The following is a 17407-nucleotide window of genomic DNA, read 5'->3' on the forward strand; positions in this document are numbered from 1 at the left end:
TATTATACTCAATTTTAAGCCATTTTCCTCATCTGCCTCTCAAGTTATTTTATTGCAGAAATGACAGCAGCTGGTATTGTGCAACGTAACTATGGCAAATGTAAGATGCATAATTGGTTTTAGGGAGAGCAGTTGTTGCCCAGGGGGAAGAAACTAGAAAACAATGGCTCAGTCCTAGTGTCCCTCATCTATTTGTGACATACCCTGATTTTTATAAGACTATAGACAGCATGAATTAAACATATATTAACTACATATATTAAAGTGACACGTATATCAAACCCCAGTAACTTAGAAGTCTGTGTTCCTTGCTGCTTATGCTTATTCTTCTGTATCCCTTGGACTGTTCACTATAAATTTTTGACTCCTGAATATCATGGTTAATTAATTTGCTTTGATCACTGCCTAAATCAATTATAATGACATGTTAAATTTTATCCCCAGTAAAAAAATGTTGATAATGATTACTTTAAATGCAAATATATTCTGCTGTTATATTCCTAGCTGGCATGCCCACTGTTCAGTAAGGTGCCATCACTCAAGGGATATTTTCTCTTTTTCCAAATGCTTTAATATTACCACGTGGTGAAGCATACTTTTTGCCCCTGTGTTGAGTTCCTGTAGCTCTATCCAGAGAAACATAAACCTGGTTGGTGTTAGACTGGTAGTTATGTCCTTAGGCTGGGCTGTAGGAGGGACTGATGGCAGGTCATTGTTAGACAGAACAGTTCGTCCTCACTAACAATTTTGAGCAGACACTAAGTGCTAACATGTTTGTTATACTCTGGATTTACCTTTCTGATTTGAAACACTGTCACAAGTAATTTATTTTTATCTCCTTTTTTTTATTCTAGGGTGGTTTTTTTACCAATTCTCAAACCCTATATAACATAAGTAGTTATTCCTTCAGAAAGAGAGCAAACAGGCTGTGTTTTCAGCCTTCTTCACTCCGAATGCTAAAGGGAAGGACAGAGGCCATGACAAATATGACTATTTTCAAAGGTGGCCTAATAAATGCAGCACAGCATATAGGAATTGTCATCACTGATATACAAGAATATTGTCCTAAACTGAAAATGGAGCAGCAGAGGGGAGCACACTGGTGTTACCCTGACCCTCTCAGACTCCTGTAACTGTCTTTTCTCTTTTTTTTTTTTTCCCTAAATAAAGTTGTGAGATCTTCCTTTCTTATGGGAAGACGTGGCTGAATTTAGAAAGTGCTGTTCATCAGAGCTGTTAAACTGTTGTTAAATATTTTTGACTGCATGAGCATATCTGGGGCATCTCCCCACCTCCATGACTGGGAAGAGTCCTTGTGGCAGAAGAACCAGTATGGCCTTCTGTGCTGTGATGCAAGACAAACTTCTTAAGGCTAGAGTCAACACTTAGCTGCATGGTGCAGAAACAGCCTGCCCTTGCTTCCTCCTCATGGCTCAACATTTAGCCAGGCAGGACCCACAGCAGTGGATTGGCGGGCTGCAAAAATGTATTGGTTGAGGTTTTTGCAACGGCAGAGCCTCAAGCAAGGCTTTGAGAGCAGGACCATGGCAGTGTTGGGCAGCTCCCGGCCATGGCAAGTGGCCATCAGTGTGCATTTGGCCACAGCCTTGCAGCACCACACACGGCACATCTGTCCTCCTGCTGCCAGCAGTGCTGGACCCTGGCTGTCACCCACACTCATAGATGGTGCCCCTTGCACAAAATTTCCTTTCCTCCTTTGAGGAGCATGTGTGTAAAGGGATTTGAGGAATTATTTGGGCATCACTTGTAGTTGACTTCTTTGTAACCCATGGCCTTATGACGCCCAAACTGATGATGCCTTTCCAAGGTATTTTCTTCCAATGGTTCTCCCACTCTTCCTTTCTATGTAGGTGTAAGTATCCTCAGTTTGGAGGTACCCCAAAATGATTCTTCAGCACAAGTTGGCATGGACACAACAGAAAAATTATCTTCCCACTGTCAGCAAGAACTTGCCCTGCAGGTCAGGTATTTCCAGAATAAAAAGCTAACCTTCCTAGATCCTAGCCAGGAGATTTTCCTTCCAAACTCTTTTCCCTGCTTTTTACCTTCCTGCATGCCGGCTGTTCCCCTGCTGGGATGAACCTCAGCTGAGTATAACCCTTATCCATGCAAGAGCGAATATTTCATCTGTGCCCTTCCACAGCAAGTCAGACTGACATTACATGTGTAACCCTCTTTTAGCCATCTAATGGATGACTTGTTCTTCAGGAGGAGTCACCAGAGAAGTATGTCCTCTGCAGCTCACACAGCGCAGTCAGGATATGAATTTCAGCTGATCTGGACTTTTACTTAGGAAATAAATGATGCCCTGGAGCAAAATAAATGAACTCCTGCAACTGGAGTTTCATAGAGTGTGACTGGATAATTGATTGTTAGTCCAATAAAAAGTAACTGATGAGGAGTTTGTGGACTCATACATCATTTTTGTGCTGTGACTGATATATTAAAATAGAAAAAAAAGGTAGGAAATAGGAAGAAAAGTTGGTGGGATACTGTGAGGTTGATCTGGTTGTTTTTCATTTTGTTCTTGCTCCCCTAGGTAGGACTGAGAACCGCAATAAAAAAGGCAAGAAGAATTATGAAGACTTCCAAGGACCTGGTAAGAAATCAATGGCATTAGGGTGTTTTACACTGTACTTGCATTTTATCAGGAGTGAGTCCTTTTTTATTTTGTATGACTGTGAATCCTTCTGAATTGAATGCTGACTCACTCCTGCCTGGCACAGGATCTGCTCTGTCAGGTGACACTGGGAAGAAGGAGAGGGAGAAATAGAGAAGAAATATGAAAGCATGGGGAGAGCAGAAAAAAACCTCATGAAAACGCAGATTGTTTGTGGAGGAGGGATAACAATCTATATGCATATCTGTCCAAGACATAAATTTATGTCTAAAATGCATGCAGCAATCAACATCTTATCTGTGAGCTCCATAATACATCTTCACACTGAGACGCTTGCTTTTAGTGGCCCAATATAAGAATTTCCCACTCAGCCTTGCCCTGTGCTTTTCCTTCATTCCTTCAAACTTCTTGCAGTGTTTATTATTGCTCCTCTTTATTTTTGGGCTTCTTCCTTGACCCTTATCATCCCTGCCTTGCCCTTGTAGCAATATGTAAGTGGGTGTCTTATGAACTGAGCCACTGCCTTACAGCACAGAGAGTGCATTTTAGGGCTGTCTGAAGCTCGAGCAATGGTCTGAATGCAAATTCTGCATATTTTTCCTTTATTTGTGAGAGACTGCCTTTGCCTGTTAAACTTGAAAACTAGGATTTGAAATCTTTCTGCCTCCAATCAGATTTGTGCAAGATCTCTAAAGGGTAGCAGAGAAGGGAGGGGCAGCTTTTATTCTGGTGGGTTCACTTAGGTGAGTCAGCTCAGCCACAGAGTTTACTTCCAATTGTCTTCAGGCACTTAATGCAGAGCAAATGTTTTAGCTGTTTGTGACGAAATTATTGGTATTGCTTCTTCCTGATTTCTTACTGGGATGCTACTCACAAAAGTGAAAATTGAGGTGCCTAATTAGCCTTTGGGCAATTGCCAAATTGCCAAGCCAGAGAAATAAACAAAGCACTGGAGAGACAGGTCACACCTCCCACGGAACAGGAACCAGCAGGATCTTATTAATTTTCCTTCCTATTCAGTGCTGTGCTACTGATGGCCTGAGATTTCTGCTCAAATTACATTAAATTTCTAATCCCCTTTCCTTGGACCGAGTCCCCATGTTAACACCTGCAGCAAGATGCTCTGAGTCAAGCAGGTCCTCTCTGTTAGCCAGAGAGCAGCTTCAGGCTTGGGAGTGCTGTCCCCCAGGACACTGGGCTCCTTCTCTCCCTCACACGTTTCTACCCTTGGCATATTGGGCTGCATCCCTTGCATGGCCATATCTGGCTTTTGTAGGCTCTCCTGAATAGGGTGGCATGGTTGGCATCAATCTTTGGGTGCAATAGGCTCTCCTATTTTGCCTCTACTCTCCCATATCCTCAAAGCTGCTCCCAATAACTCTCTCAATCTCCATCACAACACCCTTGGCCCTTTCCTGCTCCTAGTTGCCCATTTGCCAGCAGGAAGGATAAGTAGACTGTGTCCCATCTAGAAGCAGCACATAGTTGGGTTTCTCCAGTCAATGTATTTCTAAACCTCCATAGGTGCACAATACAAGGTCAGCTCAAATTAAAACAAGTATCAAGTGCTTGCTTGAGCCTCTCCTGAGGTTATTCCTTGCGTATTCCCTGTAATGAGCCTGGATGAAACTTATTTTAAACCTGGAAAATTAAAAATAACAACATTTCTAGAAGCATTACTGTATCTCTCAATTTCCCATTCACACAGATTAAAGTTATTTTGAAATCCAGAAAAACAATATAGTGAGAAAGACAAAGGAGAATCTCTAGGAGAGAGCACAGTATGGATCCTACTTGCACGAGTCATGTATCCCAGAGAAGTAGAATGAGATGAAATAGTAAGAAAATCACCTGCCCAGTTTGAACACTGCTGTATCATGGTCTGTTCACCTGCACGCACAGATACACGTGGCGGTGAGAGCTGAGGAGCTCTCGCTGCTTGGGAAGAGGATCACCTGGCTGAATGTGTGGGTGAGGATCCAGAAAAACCTCATCTGTGGTAGGACACCACTGCACTCACATCAGCAGAGAGAAAAAAAGATTCGCCTGGCCTCTTTTATGCTCTGGCTCATGCTAGACCAAAACATCAAATTATATCTGTTCATTCTTCCCCTATCTGCTGTTTTGGTTGCTTTTGCCCCATTGCATGTCTGGGGAAAGCCTTCTGAAAAAGTTCTTGCAAGTTAGTTGTCCCCATCTTGGCTTGGCAGCTGTGTGTGACTGCATAAAAAAAGGCATGATTATGGATGTTGGTAATGAGAATGGGAGGTCTGTCTGGATCCCAGGATTTACTTGGAATTTCTGTGGATCATTGTGAGTTTAGGAAAAAGAAAAGATATTTGACTAATGTAGAGATGCAATGAAAGTGGCTACAAACCCAAAAGATTCTAATAAATGTCTCCATTCATTAAAAGGAGTGAGCCATTTGCAAGTGATTGGCTTAAACCAAACACCAACAAGCATTAGGGGCTCATTGTTATTCTTTTTAGTATAACCAATTAAAATAATTACAGAAATGCCATTAGGGAACATTAACAGGCAATGAATAAAATATTAGTGTTATCAATCACTGTGAGCACCTCTAGTGCTAACTTTTTTTACGGGGGGGGGGGGGGGGGGGGGGGAGAAGATACTAAGGGGTATCCTTGAGCAATAGTGGTGAACAAATGGTGAATAGGGTTGTGGCTGTAGCATTTGGTGAGAGCTGGCACCATGCATACAACCCTGCCACAATTTTGAAATGATTGGCTGAGAAAAAGGCAAAAAAAAATTTATTCTACTTACAGCAAAGGGTAGACTTTAAGTGCAGCCTGTGAGCAGAATGAAATGAGATTTTATTTCTGTATTTATTTCTTGCAAGCCCTGTAGTTTGTCTTTCTGGTGCAGTTTTGGCTCCAGGTGCTTTAACTTCAAAGGCTTTGCAATACTGTGACTTAGGCTGAAGTGAAAACCTGACAGCTCAGATGAAGACACTGCAAATCTTAGCCTGATGGAAAGCTTTAAGAGCGTCTACTGCTTCTGTAGGCAGGATTAGTCCTGCATGAAGGAGGTGGGAGAAGTGATTTCTTTCCTCTTTCCAGGAAGGTGTACATGGGTTTTCAAATCTCTTTGAGAAAAGCTGGCATCCTGCTTGTGCACCTCTCACACTCTCCGCCTACCTGATCATACTCATGTATGCACACACAGAGAGCAAAAAGGAGGTCCGTGTCCCTGCCATGCTGCAGGACATAGCCCCAAGGCAGCCAGTAGCTTGAATACAGAGGTGCAGCGGGATGGGGAAGAGCACATGGCAGCTGAAGTCACAGCAGCAGGACAAGGTTGGTCTTTCAGCTCAAGAAAAGGTCCCACTCCCTGGCTGGTTTTGGCTATTTCTCTCTACTTCTTCTGTGATTGTGTTCTGGTTTCTCCTTTCACTCTACCAACACCTTCTCACTCCCAAGCTTTGTCATTTGAGTGTGTTGGACAGAGATAAGGAGAATAAATTGGTGGGTTTCTTTTGGGGTTCTTGTCTCATCTCCCTGACTTTCCTCTTCTTTTTCTCCTTTGATTTCACTTTTGCATCCTTCAGAAAGTGTACTGTCACAGCTCCACCTCCACTGCAGATCTCCCCTCCTGCTCCTTTTCAGTGGTAACTGAAAAAGGTACCACTCTTTTTCATCTTCATCTTGCTGCTTGGTCATTTCAGCCGCCGCTGCAAATGTTGACTACAATCTTTGCACTAGGGGCTCTATCCCCTCTTCACTACCCCAGCACTCCTCTCCACATTGAGATCCTGACTGTGACACATTGCTGTGGCTGACCTCCTGCTCTGGGCGGTGTGATACCCTTATCTCCATCACCCCTTGTTACCTGTGCGAGCAAACACCTTTCCTGGAACTGTAAGGCAATGCCCTACACACCATGGCCCACTGGTTCCCTGCCCTGCAATGCTGCCTCAAGGTTCTCCTCTGTCACTCAGAGCTTTATACACTGCAGTTACTGCCCCTCATGGTGAGTAATAACCTTTCATGGTCCTCTCCTGAGTTGTATCCAGCCTTTACCTTCTGTTTTACATTGGGTTTAATTGTAATGTCTTTAGGGCGAGGACTATCTTACTCTTTTTCTCTGTGTATATAAAGTATGTAACACGAGGCAGTTGGTTCAAGGACAGAGCTTTTAAGTACTATCTCTATATAAATAATTACCCTTCTTTGCATCAAGTTATGATTATGCCCATCTGCTCCATATTTACATGATAAATGTAGCCTTAGTGAATACAGTTAATTAGTCTGTGCACCAACTAGCCCTCTGTAATTATAGACCACTTGAGTGCCCTCAGTGTTTAAAGACCACCTGAACTTACAGTGAAGCCACATGAGCAGCGTTTGTGGGATTCACTGCCAATGCAGTGCAATATTTCCATTCATGAGGAAACTCAGCTTCTGAAACTTCCTGGCTAACTGGAACATGAACTGGATTGGCCCCTGGCAGTGGTCTACTAATGCTGAAAGAGTTTTCCCAGCAGCAGCTGTCTTTTACAGCTTCCAGGTCTGGCCAAGATAAAATATAGTTACGGGATTTCCAGGTAAAATCTCATTAAAAATTCAAAGGTATTCTTTGCGTGTTCTGGATCGTCCTATTTCTCCTCTCTATGGGGTTGTTGGCCTATCCACTCCTCCCTGAGCATGTAGAAACAAACCTCATGGCTCACAACGTTTTCGCATTGTGTCAGATACCATCATGTTTATCAAACATGATAACAGTAATTTTTTCAAGGAATGAGAAAGTAAGTTTGGTACTTGAGAGGAGACACTTTCACAGGAACTTTTTATTCCTTTTTAGTTTATAGGTCTTTGAAAGCAGGAGTAGTTGATTTGTCTAAATATTCTGGCATGTAGCATCCTTAATGGCATCACTGGAGTTTTTAGATGTTTCTAGGCAGAAAATACACGGTTTAGCTCTGTAATTTACTGACACTGAATATCCTAAGGTACACAATCTCTGTGAACTAATGCACCCATCTTTTTTTTATTTTTCTTCCTCTCCAGAAAAGCTTCCTGGAGTTCTCAAGTATTTGTACATTTCCTCTTCTGGCTAACCTGTGTGAGAAGATGAAATAGTATGTATAAAATTTCAGTCCTTAACCACAAACAGATTATGGTACATTTGCTTCTTTCAAAAGTCATCCTTAGTTAACAAAGCTTCCCACACTTTACTTATGTTGGTTTCCTTCATAAAACCACTGTCTAGGTAGTATAGAAGGAGGTTGCAGAGAAATCAGGCAAGTAAGTTTCCTCCTAGGGATCCCTGTGATTTTTTCAGTACTTAAATTATTTGCTTTTTGTCAGCATGTCCCAGAGGTCAAATATGTGACACACTCACAGATGTGACATTTCCAAAAGGGAGCCACCTTTCTGTTGAGATTTCCTGAGACCAAGAGACTTCTCCATTTCATTTGTTCACCCAGTTGTGGTGCCCCTGGCTGAGCACAGGAAGGCCACCAGCACCCATATAACTCTGTGAGGAACATGAATTTAATGTCAGTTGTGAAGTGTAGAAGAATCTCAAGACAAGAAAAACCATTCATGGCAGTGCTGACTTTGAATCAGTTTCTGAGAAAGACCAAGGACGTGAGCTGAGATATTACTCCTAAAGCATATTTGTAAATGTAGTCCAATGACTTGGAGGAAGAGTCAAGCAAATCTACATCAGTATCATAAACTGTATATTTGACTGAGTCAACTGCCAAGACTAACTTGGCACCTATTCACCTAACTCAACTATTTCTGCTCATTTAATTGAAACTGCAAATATCAGGAGTTTATTGGGAATGGGTTGACTGACATGAAATATCTTGTAAATGCCTTTGAAATGTTAGTCAGGACGCATAAGCTGAGTTAGAACCCTGTGAGTTCAGACAGTGGAAGCAGGAATCAAATTGTATATCATATGTTGAATCAAATATGTTCAACTCTTCTGATCTCTCCCTCATGCGCTCTCTCTCACTCTCTTTGGTTTGTCACTTTCCTCTCTCTATAGCTGCAAAAAAATGTTTCTCAATTGGACTTTTTTAGTGGTCTAGACTTGTGCCAGTTCCTTGCAACTGAACCTTACTGCAGAGAAGTAGCCCAAACAGTGTGTTGGAATTATCGATTACGGACTCAACAAGGTTGACAATCACACCCACAAGTGCATGTCACCAGTCTCCTCTACATTTTTTCTTATCCTGATGCTTCTGCAGCTTGAGGAATCCATACCCATTGCACCTATTTGCTCTCTCAGCCAGGTCCAACATCTCTTACAAACTCAAGAGTTTCAAAAAACTTGAAAAGAAAACTTTCCAAGGAAAGATTAACTAGCATATCATTTTAAGATTGCTGCCTGCTGGGCTAAATATGAAAGGCTGCTCAACATAGGTGAACTAAGCGGTGTCCCATAGCCAAAGAGAAATGCCGTGCTTGGCCAGCACCATGTGAAAGTGAGCACATGCCCAAGCTAAAAAGGAAGGGGCACAGGGCTGACACTATCATTTTAATACCTGTTTCAGGTACTGCTAAAACCTATGGGATTTCTGGAAACAAAAGTCACAAAGAAAAAGAAAGAAATGTAATTTTCAAAGGTTAATGTGATTAGGCAGTTAGTCTCCATCAGCATGAGATCCATTCTGCAGATCTTTCCCAGGGAGAAGGGCCTTCATTAGCATTTTGTATCTGACAGGTTTGCAAGGCCTGCAAGTGTTGAGTGTAGTATTTATTTCCAAAAAATTTATACTCACTTTTACCACAGATTTGATGTCCTAGTTTGTTTTAGAGACTGCAGGTTTGACATTGCAGCCATACAGGATTCCATCAGCTTCACCTCCAGATTTCAGTCAGCAGGTATTGAAAGAAATTAGAATTTGTTCTTTTGGACAGGATCACTTTGCTGAAGTACAAGCACAGAGCTAAAACTGAATATGGAGCAGTGAATGACATGCCAGTTATTATCTATTCTGTATGCTTCATTGTGTTTTTTACTTTCTGAATAGGTTCCCTTCCATATGTTAACACTATGTTTGTTGTTTTTATTTTTTACAGTGTTATAAGAAATAAACTGCCTTTTGAAGATTTTGATGGAGATAAATTTAGTACTTTCCCAGTAAGCAAAGCCTTTCCTTTGATACACTAATCCCTTGATAATGAGGGTGTCTATGGGATTCCTCTTACTTTCTGCAAAGCCTTATCCATTTGTGTGAAAATAGGTATAGGAATAAAGTGAATGGATGGGTTTTTATCATAAAATGTGGGGATTTTTCTTGGATGAAAAACCAATCATTCATTTATGCCACCTGGGGAGATGCACACATAAAGCTGTGCTCCCTGCAGAAGCAAATTGCTCTGCTGCTGAGTGGTTTGTTTACTGAATTAATAAGAGGTGAAGCAAAGTCATATTAAAAAAAAAAATTGCCAACTTGTCTTATTTCTGCACCACAGCATGCAAGGTGTCATTTATTAAAGCTTAGCAAAGGGACTCCAGAATACAACCTGTTTACTGGGTTTTATTCTTACACCTTTAGTTAGATTCTCATTTTAGATACTTTAAATTGAAAGTGCAAGAGCAATAATGACTGTCCTATATGTGTGCTTCTCCTGGCCTTCAGACACTGAGGGGCTATCACTGGCGAGGCAGAGACTGCAATGACAAAAACACCACCGTGTATCCTGGCAGACGGTAAAGCTTTTAATTATTTTAAAGGCTCCCTAGTGATTGTGGCTTCTTGAAGAATGAGCTCAAGATTTTATTTTGGCCATATTCTGAGACAGCACATCACTGCTTGTTGCTTGATTTCAGTGTGCTAGAGGCAAGAGGGGATGATCAAGATTAGGGGTGGGGTGCGTTTGCAGGGGTGGTGCAGAGGTTTCTTTCCTTTCTCTGAAGTGTCTGCAGCCAAAGTTGGTCAGACACACCAAATGTGGAGGGAGGAGGGAAACCATGCTGCTGAGGCTTACAAACCTTATTACACTTGAGCTAACGCAGGCTGTGCCTATTTTAGGGAGCAGCAGGGTGGGAGTGTGAAACAGTGGTGCTTGTGGCTGGCTGCTGACCTCCAGCATCCAATCCTCATGGTTTGTGGAAATGTAGGGCTAAATATGTACCCTTCTAAGTGAATACCTTCTGGGTGCATACCTCCCAGTTGCCTGAGCATTGACTTTTATGGAGACCTGGAACAGAGAGTACAGCCAGTCCTACTGGTCTGGCCTTGCTCTGTTGCTTTTGCTATTTTACCTTTTCAAAAACACAGCTCTCCTCTACCATGGTTTTGCTAAAAAGTTGTTAACCAGGACTGATTTTAAAGCATAGATATTAACCAGTTTGTGACCAGATAAACTGAGATTAAGGGTATGGCCCTGGAAGAATCATGTGCTGTCATCCTGGGCAGCAGACCTGCATCAGCAGAAATGGGCTTACAGAGTCCTGGATAGATGGATATTCAGAGACTGAATATATGGAGTTTTCCTGCAAGAGAGGCCTGCATTAATCATACTGTTTTATGGGCCAAAGAAAATCCTCATTACCCTGCACTGAATTTGGAGTGAGGGGCTTGGTGGATTTCAGTGAACACTTAAAAGGGCAGGGAAAAAGGTCTGTCTTTTCCAAGAATCACCCCCACCAACTTCAGCGAAGTGCTGAAAGGATACAGACTGAAAGGATAAGTTTCATTCAGCAACTTTCAGGATTAACTTTAAATTAATATTGCATTTTACTGGCAAAAATTCCTCTTCTGGATTCAAAGGAGGAAAACCCCCACCCTTCCATGCAGAAAGGAATTTCTAATTGCTTTTTATTCTTAGCGAAAAATGACACTAAAGATCCAATTTCCTCAAAAGCCCCTTTTGCTTTATTTTCTGTAACACTGTTTATCCCTTTGTAACTCTTTTTTAGTCCTGATAACTGGGATGTGAAAAGTGACTCTAACTGCAATGGCATATGGGTAAGTAAATGAAGTTGCACCTTCTTGATTGCTGCCTCTCTTTTTTCCTTCTTTTGAAACAGCCTGTAAATGTTTCTTTTTTATTTATTTTGGTTTAATAACTGATTTGGATTACTCTTATTTTTTTGCTGCCTTTGATATTCCAAATAATAGAACCATTTATTAAAAACTAAGCAAATAAGAGAAGCAGTTATGAGTGAAGTTTGTTTATTGATGCTTATGATTATTTAAATAATGATTATTATAATTAATTTAAATGTACATATTAAAATAATATAATGGAAAGCATCATTATGATGATGCAGTGCTTCCTACAGGCAAGCATTCAAGAAGAACTAAATTCCCAGCCTCTGTTTTGCACTGCCACTCTTCAGGTGCTAGATAGCTACTATCATCTCTCCCCTCCAACAGGGTGTGGATCCGAAAGATGGAATTCCCTATGAGGAGAAATTCTGCAAAGGTAAATCTTTAGAGTTAATACAAGAAACAATGTCACTGACAATGCAGGGGAAAGGCATTTTAATGAGTTTTACAACATCATGAGAAAGGCAAAATGGCAAAATTGTTGGATTTTTTTAATCCTGAGGGTGAGCAAAGAGGAAATGTGAAAAACACCAGCTGCTGGTAATCTCCTGTTAAAAGTAAGTTCAGTTACAAAGTTGAATACGTAGATCAGGGACAGCAGCAAACAGAGATATCACCTCTGCATCTTCTGTGGAGCCTGAAGCCTAACCCAGAGGGTTGGTCTGGGGATTTAGGGGAGCAGTTTAACATCAGCATTTGTCCAGTTTGAATCATTGCCATAAATACATGCTGATCCTTTTCCGGAGAAGGACTTACAGAGGTGATGGCATCAGCTGATCTCCCAAAGAGGTGAAGTCATGGCATCAGCTGATCTCCCTAACTGCAAGGTGGGTGGGTGCCTGTGTGTACACATCACACAAATAACAACCTCACAAAACAGCCCTGACTGCAGTTGCCACACACCTCACCTTACATTTAAATCAGGAAATGAACCATTGCCTGGCAAGGCTTCTCAATATTTTTAGATGAAAGGCAATTTACAAATGCTAAATAACATTAATTATAAACCAGACAGGATATTCTAGCAGAAATACTCATATGAGTAGCACATCCACCACCCAGTTCTGTTATAAGGAGCTTTGAGCAATTTTCTGAGTAATCCGATTTCCCTAAATGTTTAAGTACTTTTTAATGCATATTCTATGGATAGTAAAAATAAACATTGGCTGCACAGCAGAACCTCTGCTGAAATAACATACAATTTGAATATAACTAGGATTTTTTCTGATTAGCAAGACCTCTTCCTGTTTTTCATGCCCAGTTCCCGGTTGTTTCTTTATGGCTGATGGCAAATGCCTGCTAGACATTTTTTACTGCAGATGGAGTGAAAATCCTCTTTCAGGGTCTGAACATTTAAGCCTCATGAAGAGTGGTATAGCCAGTCACCCTGTGACTCCCTCAGCTGCCACGGCTGTTCTTCTTTAAGCATCGCTCTCCATGCTCGTTTTCAGTTTGCTCTTTCTGCTCATGTGACTAATAAAATGCATTAATTAGGTGCGGACTCACAAGGGGTCGTGCTGTTGGGAGACTCGGCCGGCGCTCACTTCCACATCCCTCCCGAGTGGATGACTGTCACGCAGATGTCAGCGGTGAGGAATCACATTCAGGTTGCCAGACACTGTGCCACTGGTTGCCATTTGCTTTGTCCCCTGTGCTGCAGGTTGCCAATGGGAAACAAGTGCAAAATGCTTCATTGCAATGGAATTTATAGTTATGGGTTCACGTGTATCAGTCCCCTCCTGCATCTGCTGTTATGAAGATGAAAAAACAGCCCTGTGCTGCTGCTGGTCCTCCGACATCTGTGCAATTGGGTCAGGGAAGAGTTTGGCTGCAGTGGCCCAGTGCTGTGCCAGAAACACAAACCAGGACATCTGGCTTTCCACGCACGTGCCTGTGGCTCAAGGAGACCTGTGCTGTCTGTGGGATCAGCCCTACCATTAGCAGGCTTGTTGGTATGGCTCCTCGCTGTGCGAGTGTTGCAGAAGTGACCCTGCTGATGGTTTGGGAACTTCTGTTTTAGGCATCTGGCTTTGAAATGACATGCCCTGGGTTGTTTTCCCTCATCTGTGGCATATATGAAATAGGTCTGTTAACTCCAGCATTCAGGCTTTGAGGCTTGTTGAACAAATACATCTGCAGGTATTTGAGGGTCATCCAAGGATTTATAATAGACTTGTCCTTAAGGGAAGAGTTTCTGTGACCGTGAAAGATCACGGCCACACTGATGTCTATATTTGGGTAGTATCCCAGCATTTTCCATTTTCAAACAACATCAAAATGCAGCTGACTGTGAATTATGCTGAGCCTGGGCTGTTGCAGTTCACTGACATGTAATGAAATAATTGAGAGGAAAAGATCACTCCAGCAAACTGCAATTGTGGGGTGGAGACAAATGTGCAAGTATGCTCTTGACCTTCACTGTTGTTTCCTATCTCGAAATGTTGTCACTCCCTAGTCAGTGAGGACTGTTCCTTGTCCTTCTCTGCACAAATGTCTGCTGCATAGGGGTGATCAGATAGATCATCATTGCCCACCTTTCCTGGTGAAAACCACTGGCCTCTGTAGAAGGATATGGACATTTTCTGGAGAACAATTCTTATTCCAAAGTGTTGGTAGTTACAGTGCTGTGGGAGGTCTGAGAGTTTCATGTATTTTTTCACTTTTGATCTCAGAGCTGATTTAAATGTTGCAGATTAACAGTTGTTTTTCTCTGTTAAATGCTTATAAGTAACTATTAGATGAATGACACTGATGACAGAGCTGATGAGGCACATAATAAATTAGAACTGATGATAATTGAGATTACCTTGTCTAATGAAGATGGTAATAATACTGATGGTGATGATGATTCTCGCAGTAATGCTGGTAGTAGAGCCATGTAGGCAAGAAGAGTTTTAGACTATGTGAGCATTATATTATCACTACAATGAAGATTTAGAAAGCATTTCTGTTGCTTGAAGCTTTCTGGTCCACTAGCTGGATGGGTCAAGGGCTGGTAATAGCATGCTGAGGTAGAAGCTTCAAGGCTGGGAGCTGGAGTGCAGATTACAAAGCGAGTTTTGGTGGCTCCTTGTTACTGTCTGATGGGTGTAGAACAACTTGCATGGGAAGAGAACTGGTGCTCTCTGTGTAAGGCTCAACAAATATCCACTTTCAGTGATCAACTCCATCTGGCCAGAGTGTGGGAAAAGTTGAGGACTGGTTGGAAAAGGAGAAGTGGGTCACTTTCCTTTGCAGAAAGAGTGCCTCCAGGTTAGAGCTGGTGCCCGTCACTGGGGCAGGGAGGGCTAAGAGAGATGTGTTCCCTCACTGACCTTTTGTAGTCACTCCACTGACAGCATATAAAATAAAAGGAGTTAATACGTCACTGGAATTGGAGAAGGTAAATACAGTGTATGAGTAGAGTAAAAAAAAGAAGCCTGGATTTCACATGGAGATCCAGTGCCGCCTTGAGCCAGTCCCAGATATCTCTTGTGGTGTATGTTCTGAGTCCAGTAAGAAAGGGATGCATTAAAATACCACTTACTGGAGCTAGCAGAGGAAGGTAAAGGAGAATAATATAGATGTTCTTGTGTACCTTCAGACACTGGGTACCCTGAGCTGGGCAGCGTGAGACAGACCTCTGACATGGGTATGGCACAGTATATTGGTAACATAAAGGAACTTGGGAAAATCAGTTACAGCTACACAGGGCAAAGCAAGGCTGAGCTAATAATCTTTCAGGAGATGCAGCCCTCCTACAGCTAGCTGAGCTCTACAGTAGTGCACTGCACAGCCACCATGGTGTATGTGGTACATGGAGTTTGGGGTAGGAAAGAGCAGATTCTGTTCTAGGACTATTTGCAAGCTTTCCTACCAATCTGGAAAAAATACAGCAGTTAAATATTAATGTAGAGATACAGAGAGCCCAATCATATTAAAAAACTATTATCTGTGATTAAACTCTTGCAAAATTAAAATGTTATTTAATTTGAAGCTCACCTTGGATAAGAAAGTTGACACCTGAGCACAAAAGTGCCAGCAAAAACATTTCTGAGCTAATTCAGACTTTATCACTGCCTCTTCCTCTTGCTTGTCATCTGTCTTGCTCTCTCTGTGTAGAATGTCAATAGCAGCAATTCCACTGCCTTGGGGTTGCGAAGGTGCAATACTGTTGTCTCTTGATGTGTTGTATTAAATGCCACTGGCAAATATAGGTTTAATTAACAAATTAATGGGCTTCAATGCTTTTTCAGTGCAAGACTTTCCTCAAGGAGATTTTCTAAGCACATCTAGGGATGGGTTTGTTACCATAGACAATGCAGAGAGCCTATGTACTAATCTCACGGAAAACGTCTTTAACCTGAGACCACAGAAAGAATATGAAGTTAAGGCCTGGGGAGGAAAGAAAAAGGCATCAGCTTTGTGCACCTGTTGTTCCCCTATACTGTCAAACTCAAGACATTTGCTTTGATTCTGTCCAAATTTCTTTGATAAGACGTATAAAAATATTAGTTTACCAAATGGTTTTATCTACAGTCAATATTAGAGTCAGTTCAAAGCTCTAATTTCTATTTCAGTAGAATCTTAAACCTCTTAATGGAATTACAAACAGGGCTTCCTCACCCCTGCCCTGTAGAGGTTTTTTTATCATGTGTACAGGGAAAAGGTTGTGTACCTGTTAACTCAGATTTATTAAGTGTACTATTTTATTACTTTAATGTTTTTCTATATTTTTACATATCCATTTTATACACTTTATACATTTCACATATTTCTTATTTATATTTATCCTTTTACATGTTTACATATACAAGTATAGAGTGAAATTTACACTTGGTAACAATGCTGTGGGCCCATCTGTTAATCAGCACCACATCAGTGGCGGCTGTGAATTCCAGTTTTAAAGATAATTATGTGCAGAAATAATTTTTCAGGAGAGATGCTGAAAATTTCATTAAGAGACTCTGCAAAATGCTGTTTTTCCCTGATTATGCTGCACATATTCTACCGTGCAAAGGACTAGTTTTGATAAGGGAAGAAAGAGAATGCGAATGAGAAATTTCCTCACTGAAGCAGGCTCAGGATGCTGTTTGGGTAGCTGGATGATTAACACAGGGGTGATGAGATGAGCATTTGGGTTGAACAACTTTGGAATTCATATGCCCATGACGCTGAATTGAAGAGCATTGTTGGGAAGATGTTGTATACTGGATTGTGGATTTCCTGGTCTAATTAGGAATTTACTGCCCTCCTAGCAGTGGGATAATAACCCCTGTGTAATCCAGTGCAGAGGGACGTGCTTCAGTTACATGCCCCATGTCATTGAATGCATCAAGTTGCATCATTTACTTTTCCCATATCAAGTCCTCTAGTGCCTTCCTGTTCTTTCTGTTTCCTTTCACCTGACCAAATGTGGAGATCTGAATCATGTTCCTGCATCCTCCAAGGAGGCTGGTTTGAGGGGGAAAACTTGCAAGCAGCTGGGCACCAGCCTGCCCACAATGATGCAGCCATAGGCACCCATTTTGTCTGTCACCAAGCTTGAGCATGTATTATATCACAGTGGGGAGCTGTGTTTTCCAGTGATATTTCCAAAGCCTTTACCTAGGAGCCAGGCACATATACAGTTATCATACCTCTCAGAGGGTGTTCTTCCCACAAAGAGCAAATGGAGGCATTACTTGGTGTGGAAAATATCCATTATAAGGTGGACACATCTTTGAAAGCTGTAGCTCAGGCATGTTATTTCT

The 17407-nt window shown here is 41.7% G+C and overlaps 1 protein-coding gene across 1 annotated transcript in view; it reads left to right on the plus strand.

Moving 5' to 3' along the window:
• The window catches only part of AOAH (acyloxyacyl hydrolase), an 80321-nt gene that overhangs the window by 26215 nt on the left and 36699 nt on the right, over nt 1-17407 (plus strand). Inside the window, exons 6-12 of the mRNA XM_051768545.1 lie at nt 2561-2620; nt 7669-7739; nt 9697-9757; nt 10260-10330; nt 11543-11591; nt 12003-12051; nt 13170-13264. Coding sequence (XP_051624505.1) covers nt 2561-2620; nt 7669-7739; nt 9697-9757; nt 10260-10330; nt 11543-11591; nt 12003-12051; nt 13170-13264 — 456 coding nt within the window. The remainder of the gene's footprint in view (nt 1-2560; nt 2621-7668; nt 7740-9696; nt 9758-10259; nt 10331-11542; nt 11592-12002; nt 12052-13169; nt 13265-17407) is intronic.

The sequence above is a fragment of the Manacus candei genome, unplaced genomic scaffold, assembly GCF_025592945.1.
Source record: "Manacus candei isolate 608988 ecotype Guabito, Panama unplaced genomic scaffold, ASM2559294v1 h1tg000095l, whole genome shotgun sequence".
NCBI classification, from domain to species: domain Eukaryota; kingdom Metazoa; phylum Chordata; class Aves; order Passeriformes; family Pipridae; genus Manacus; species Manacus candei.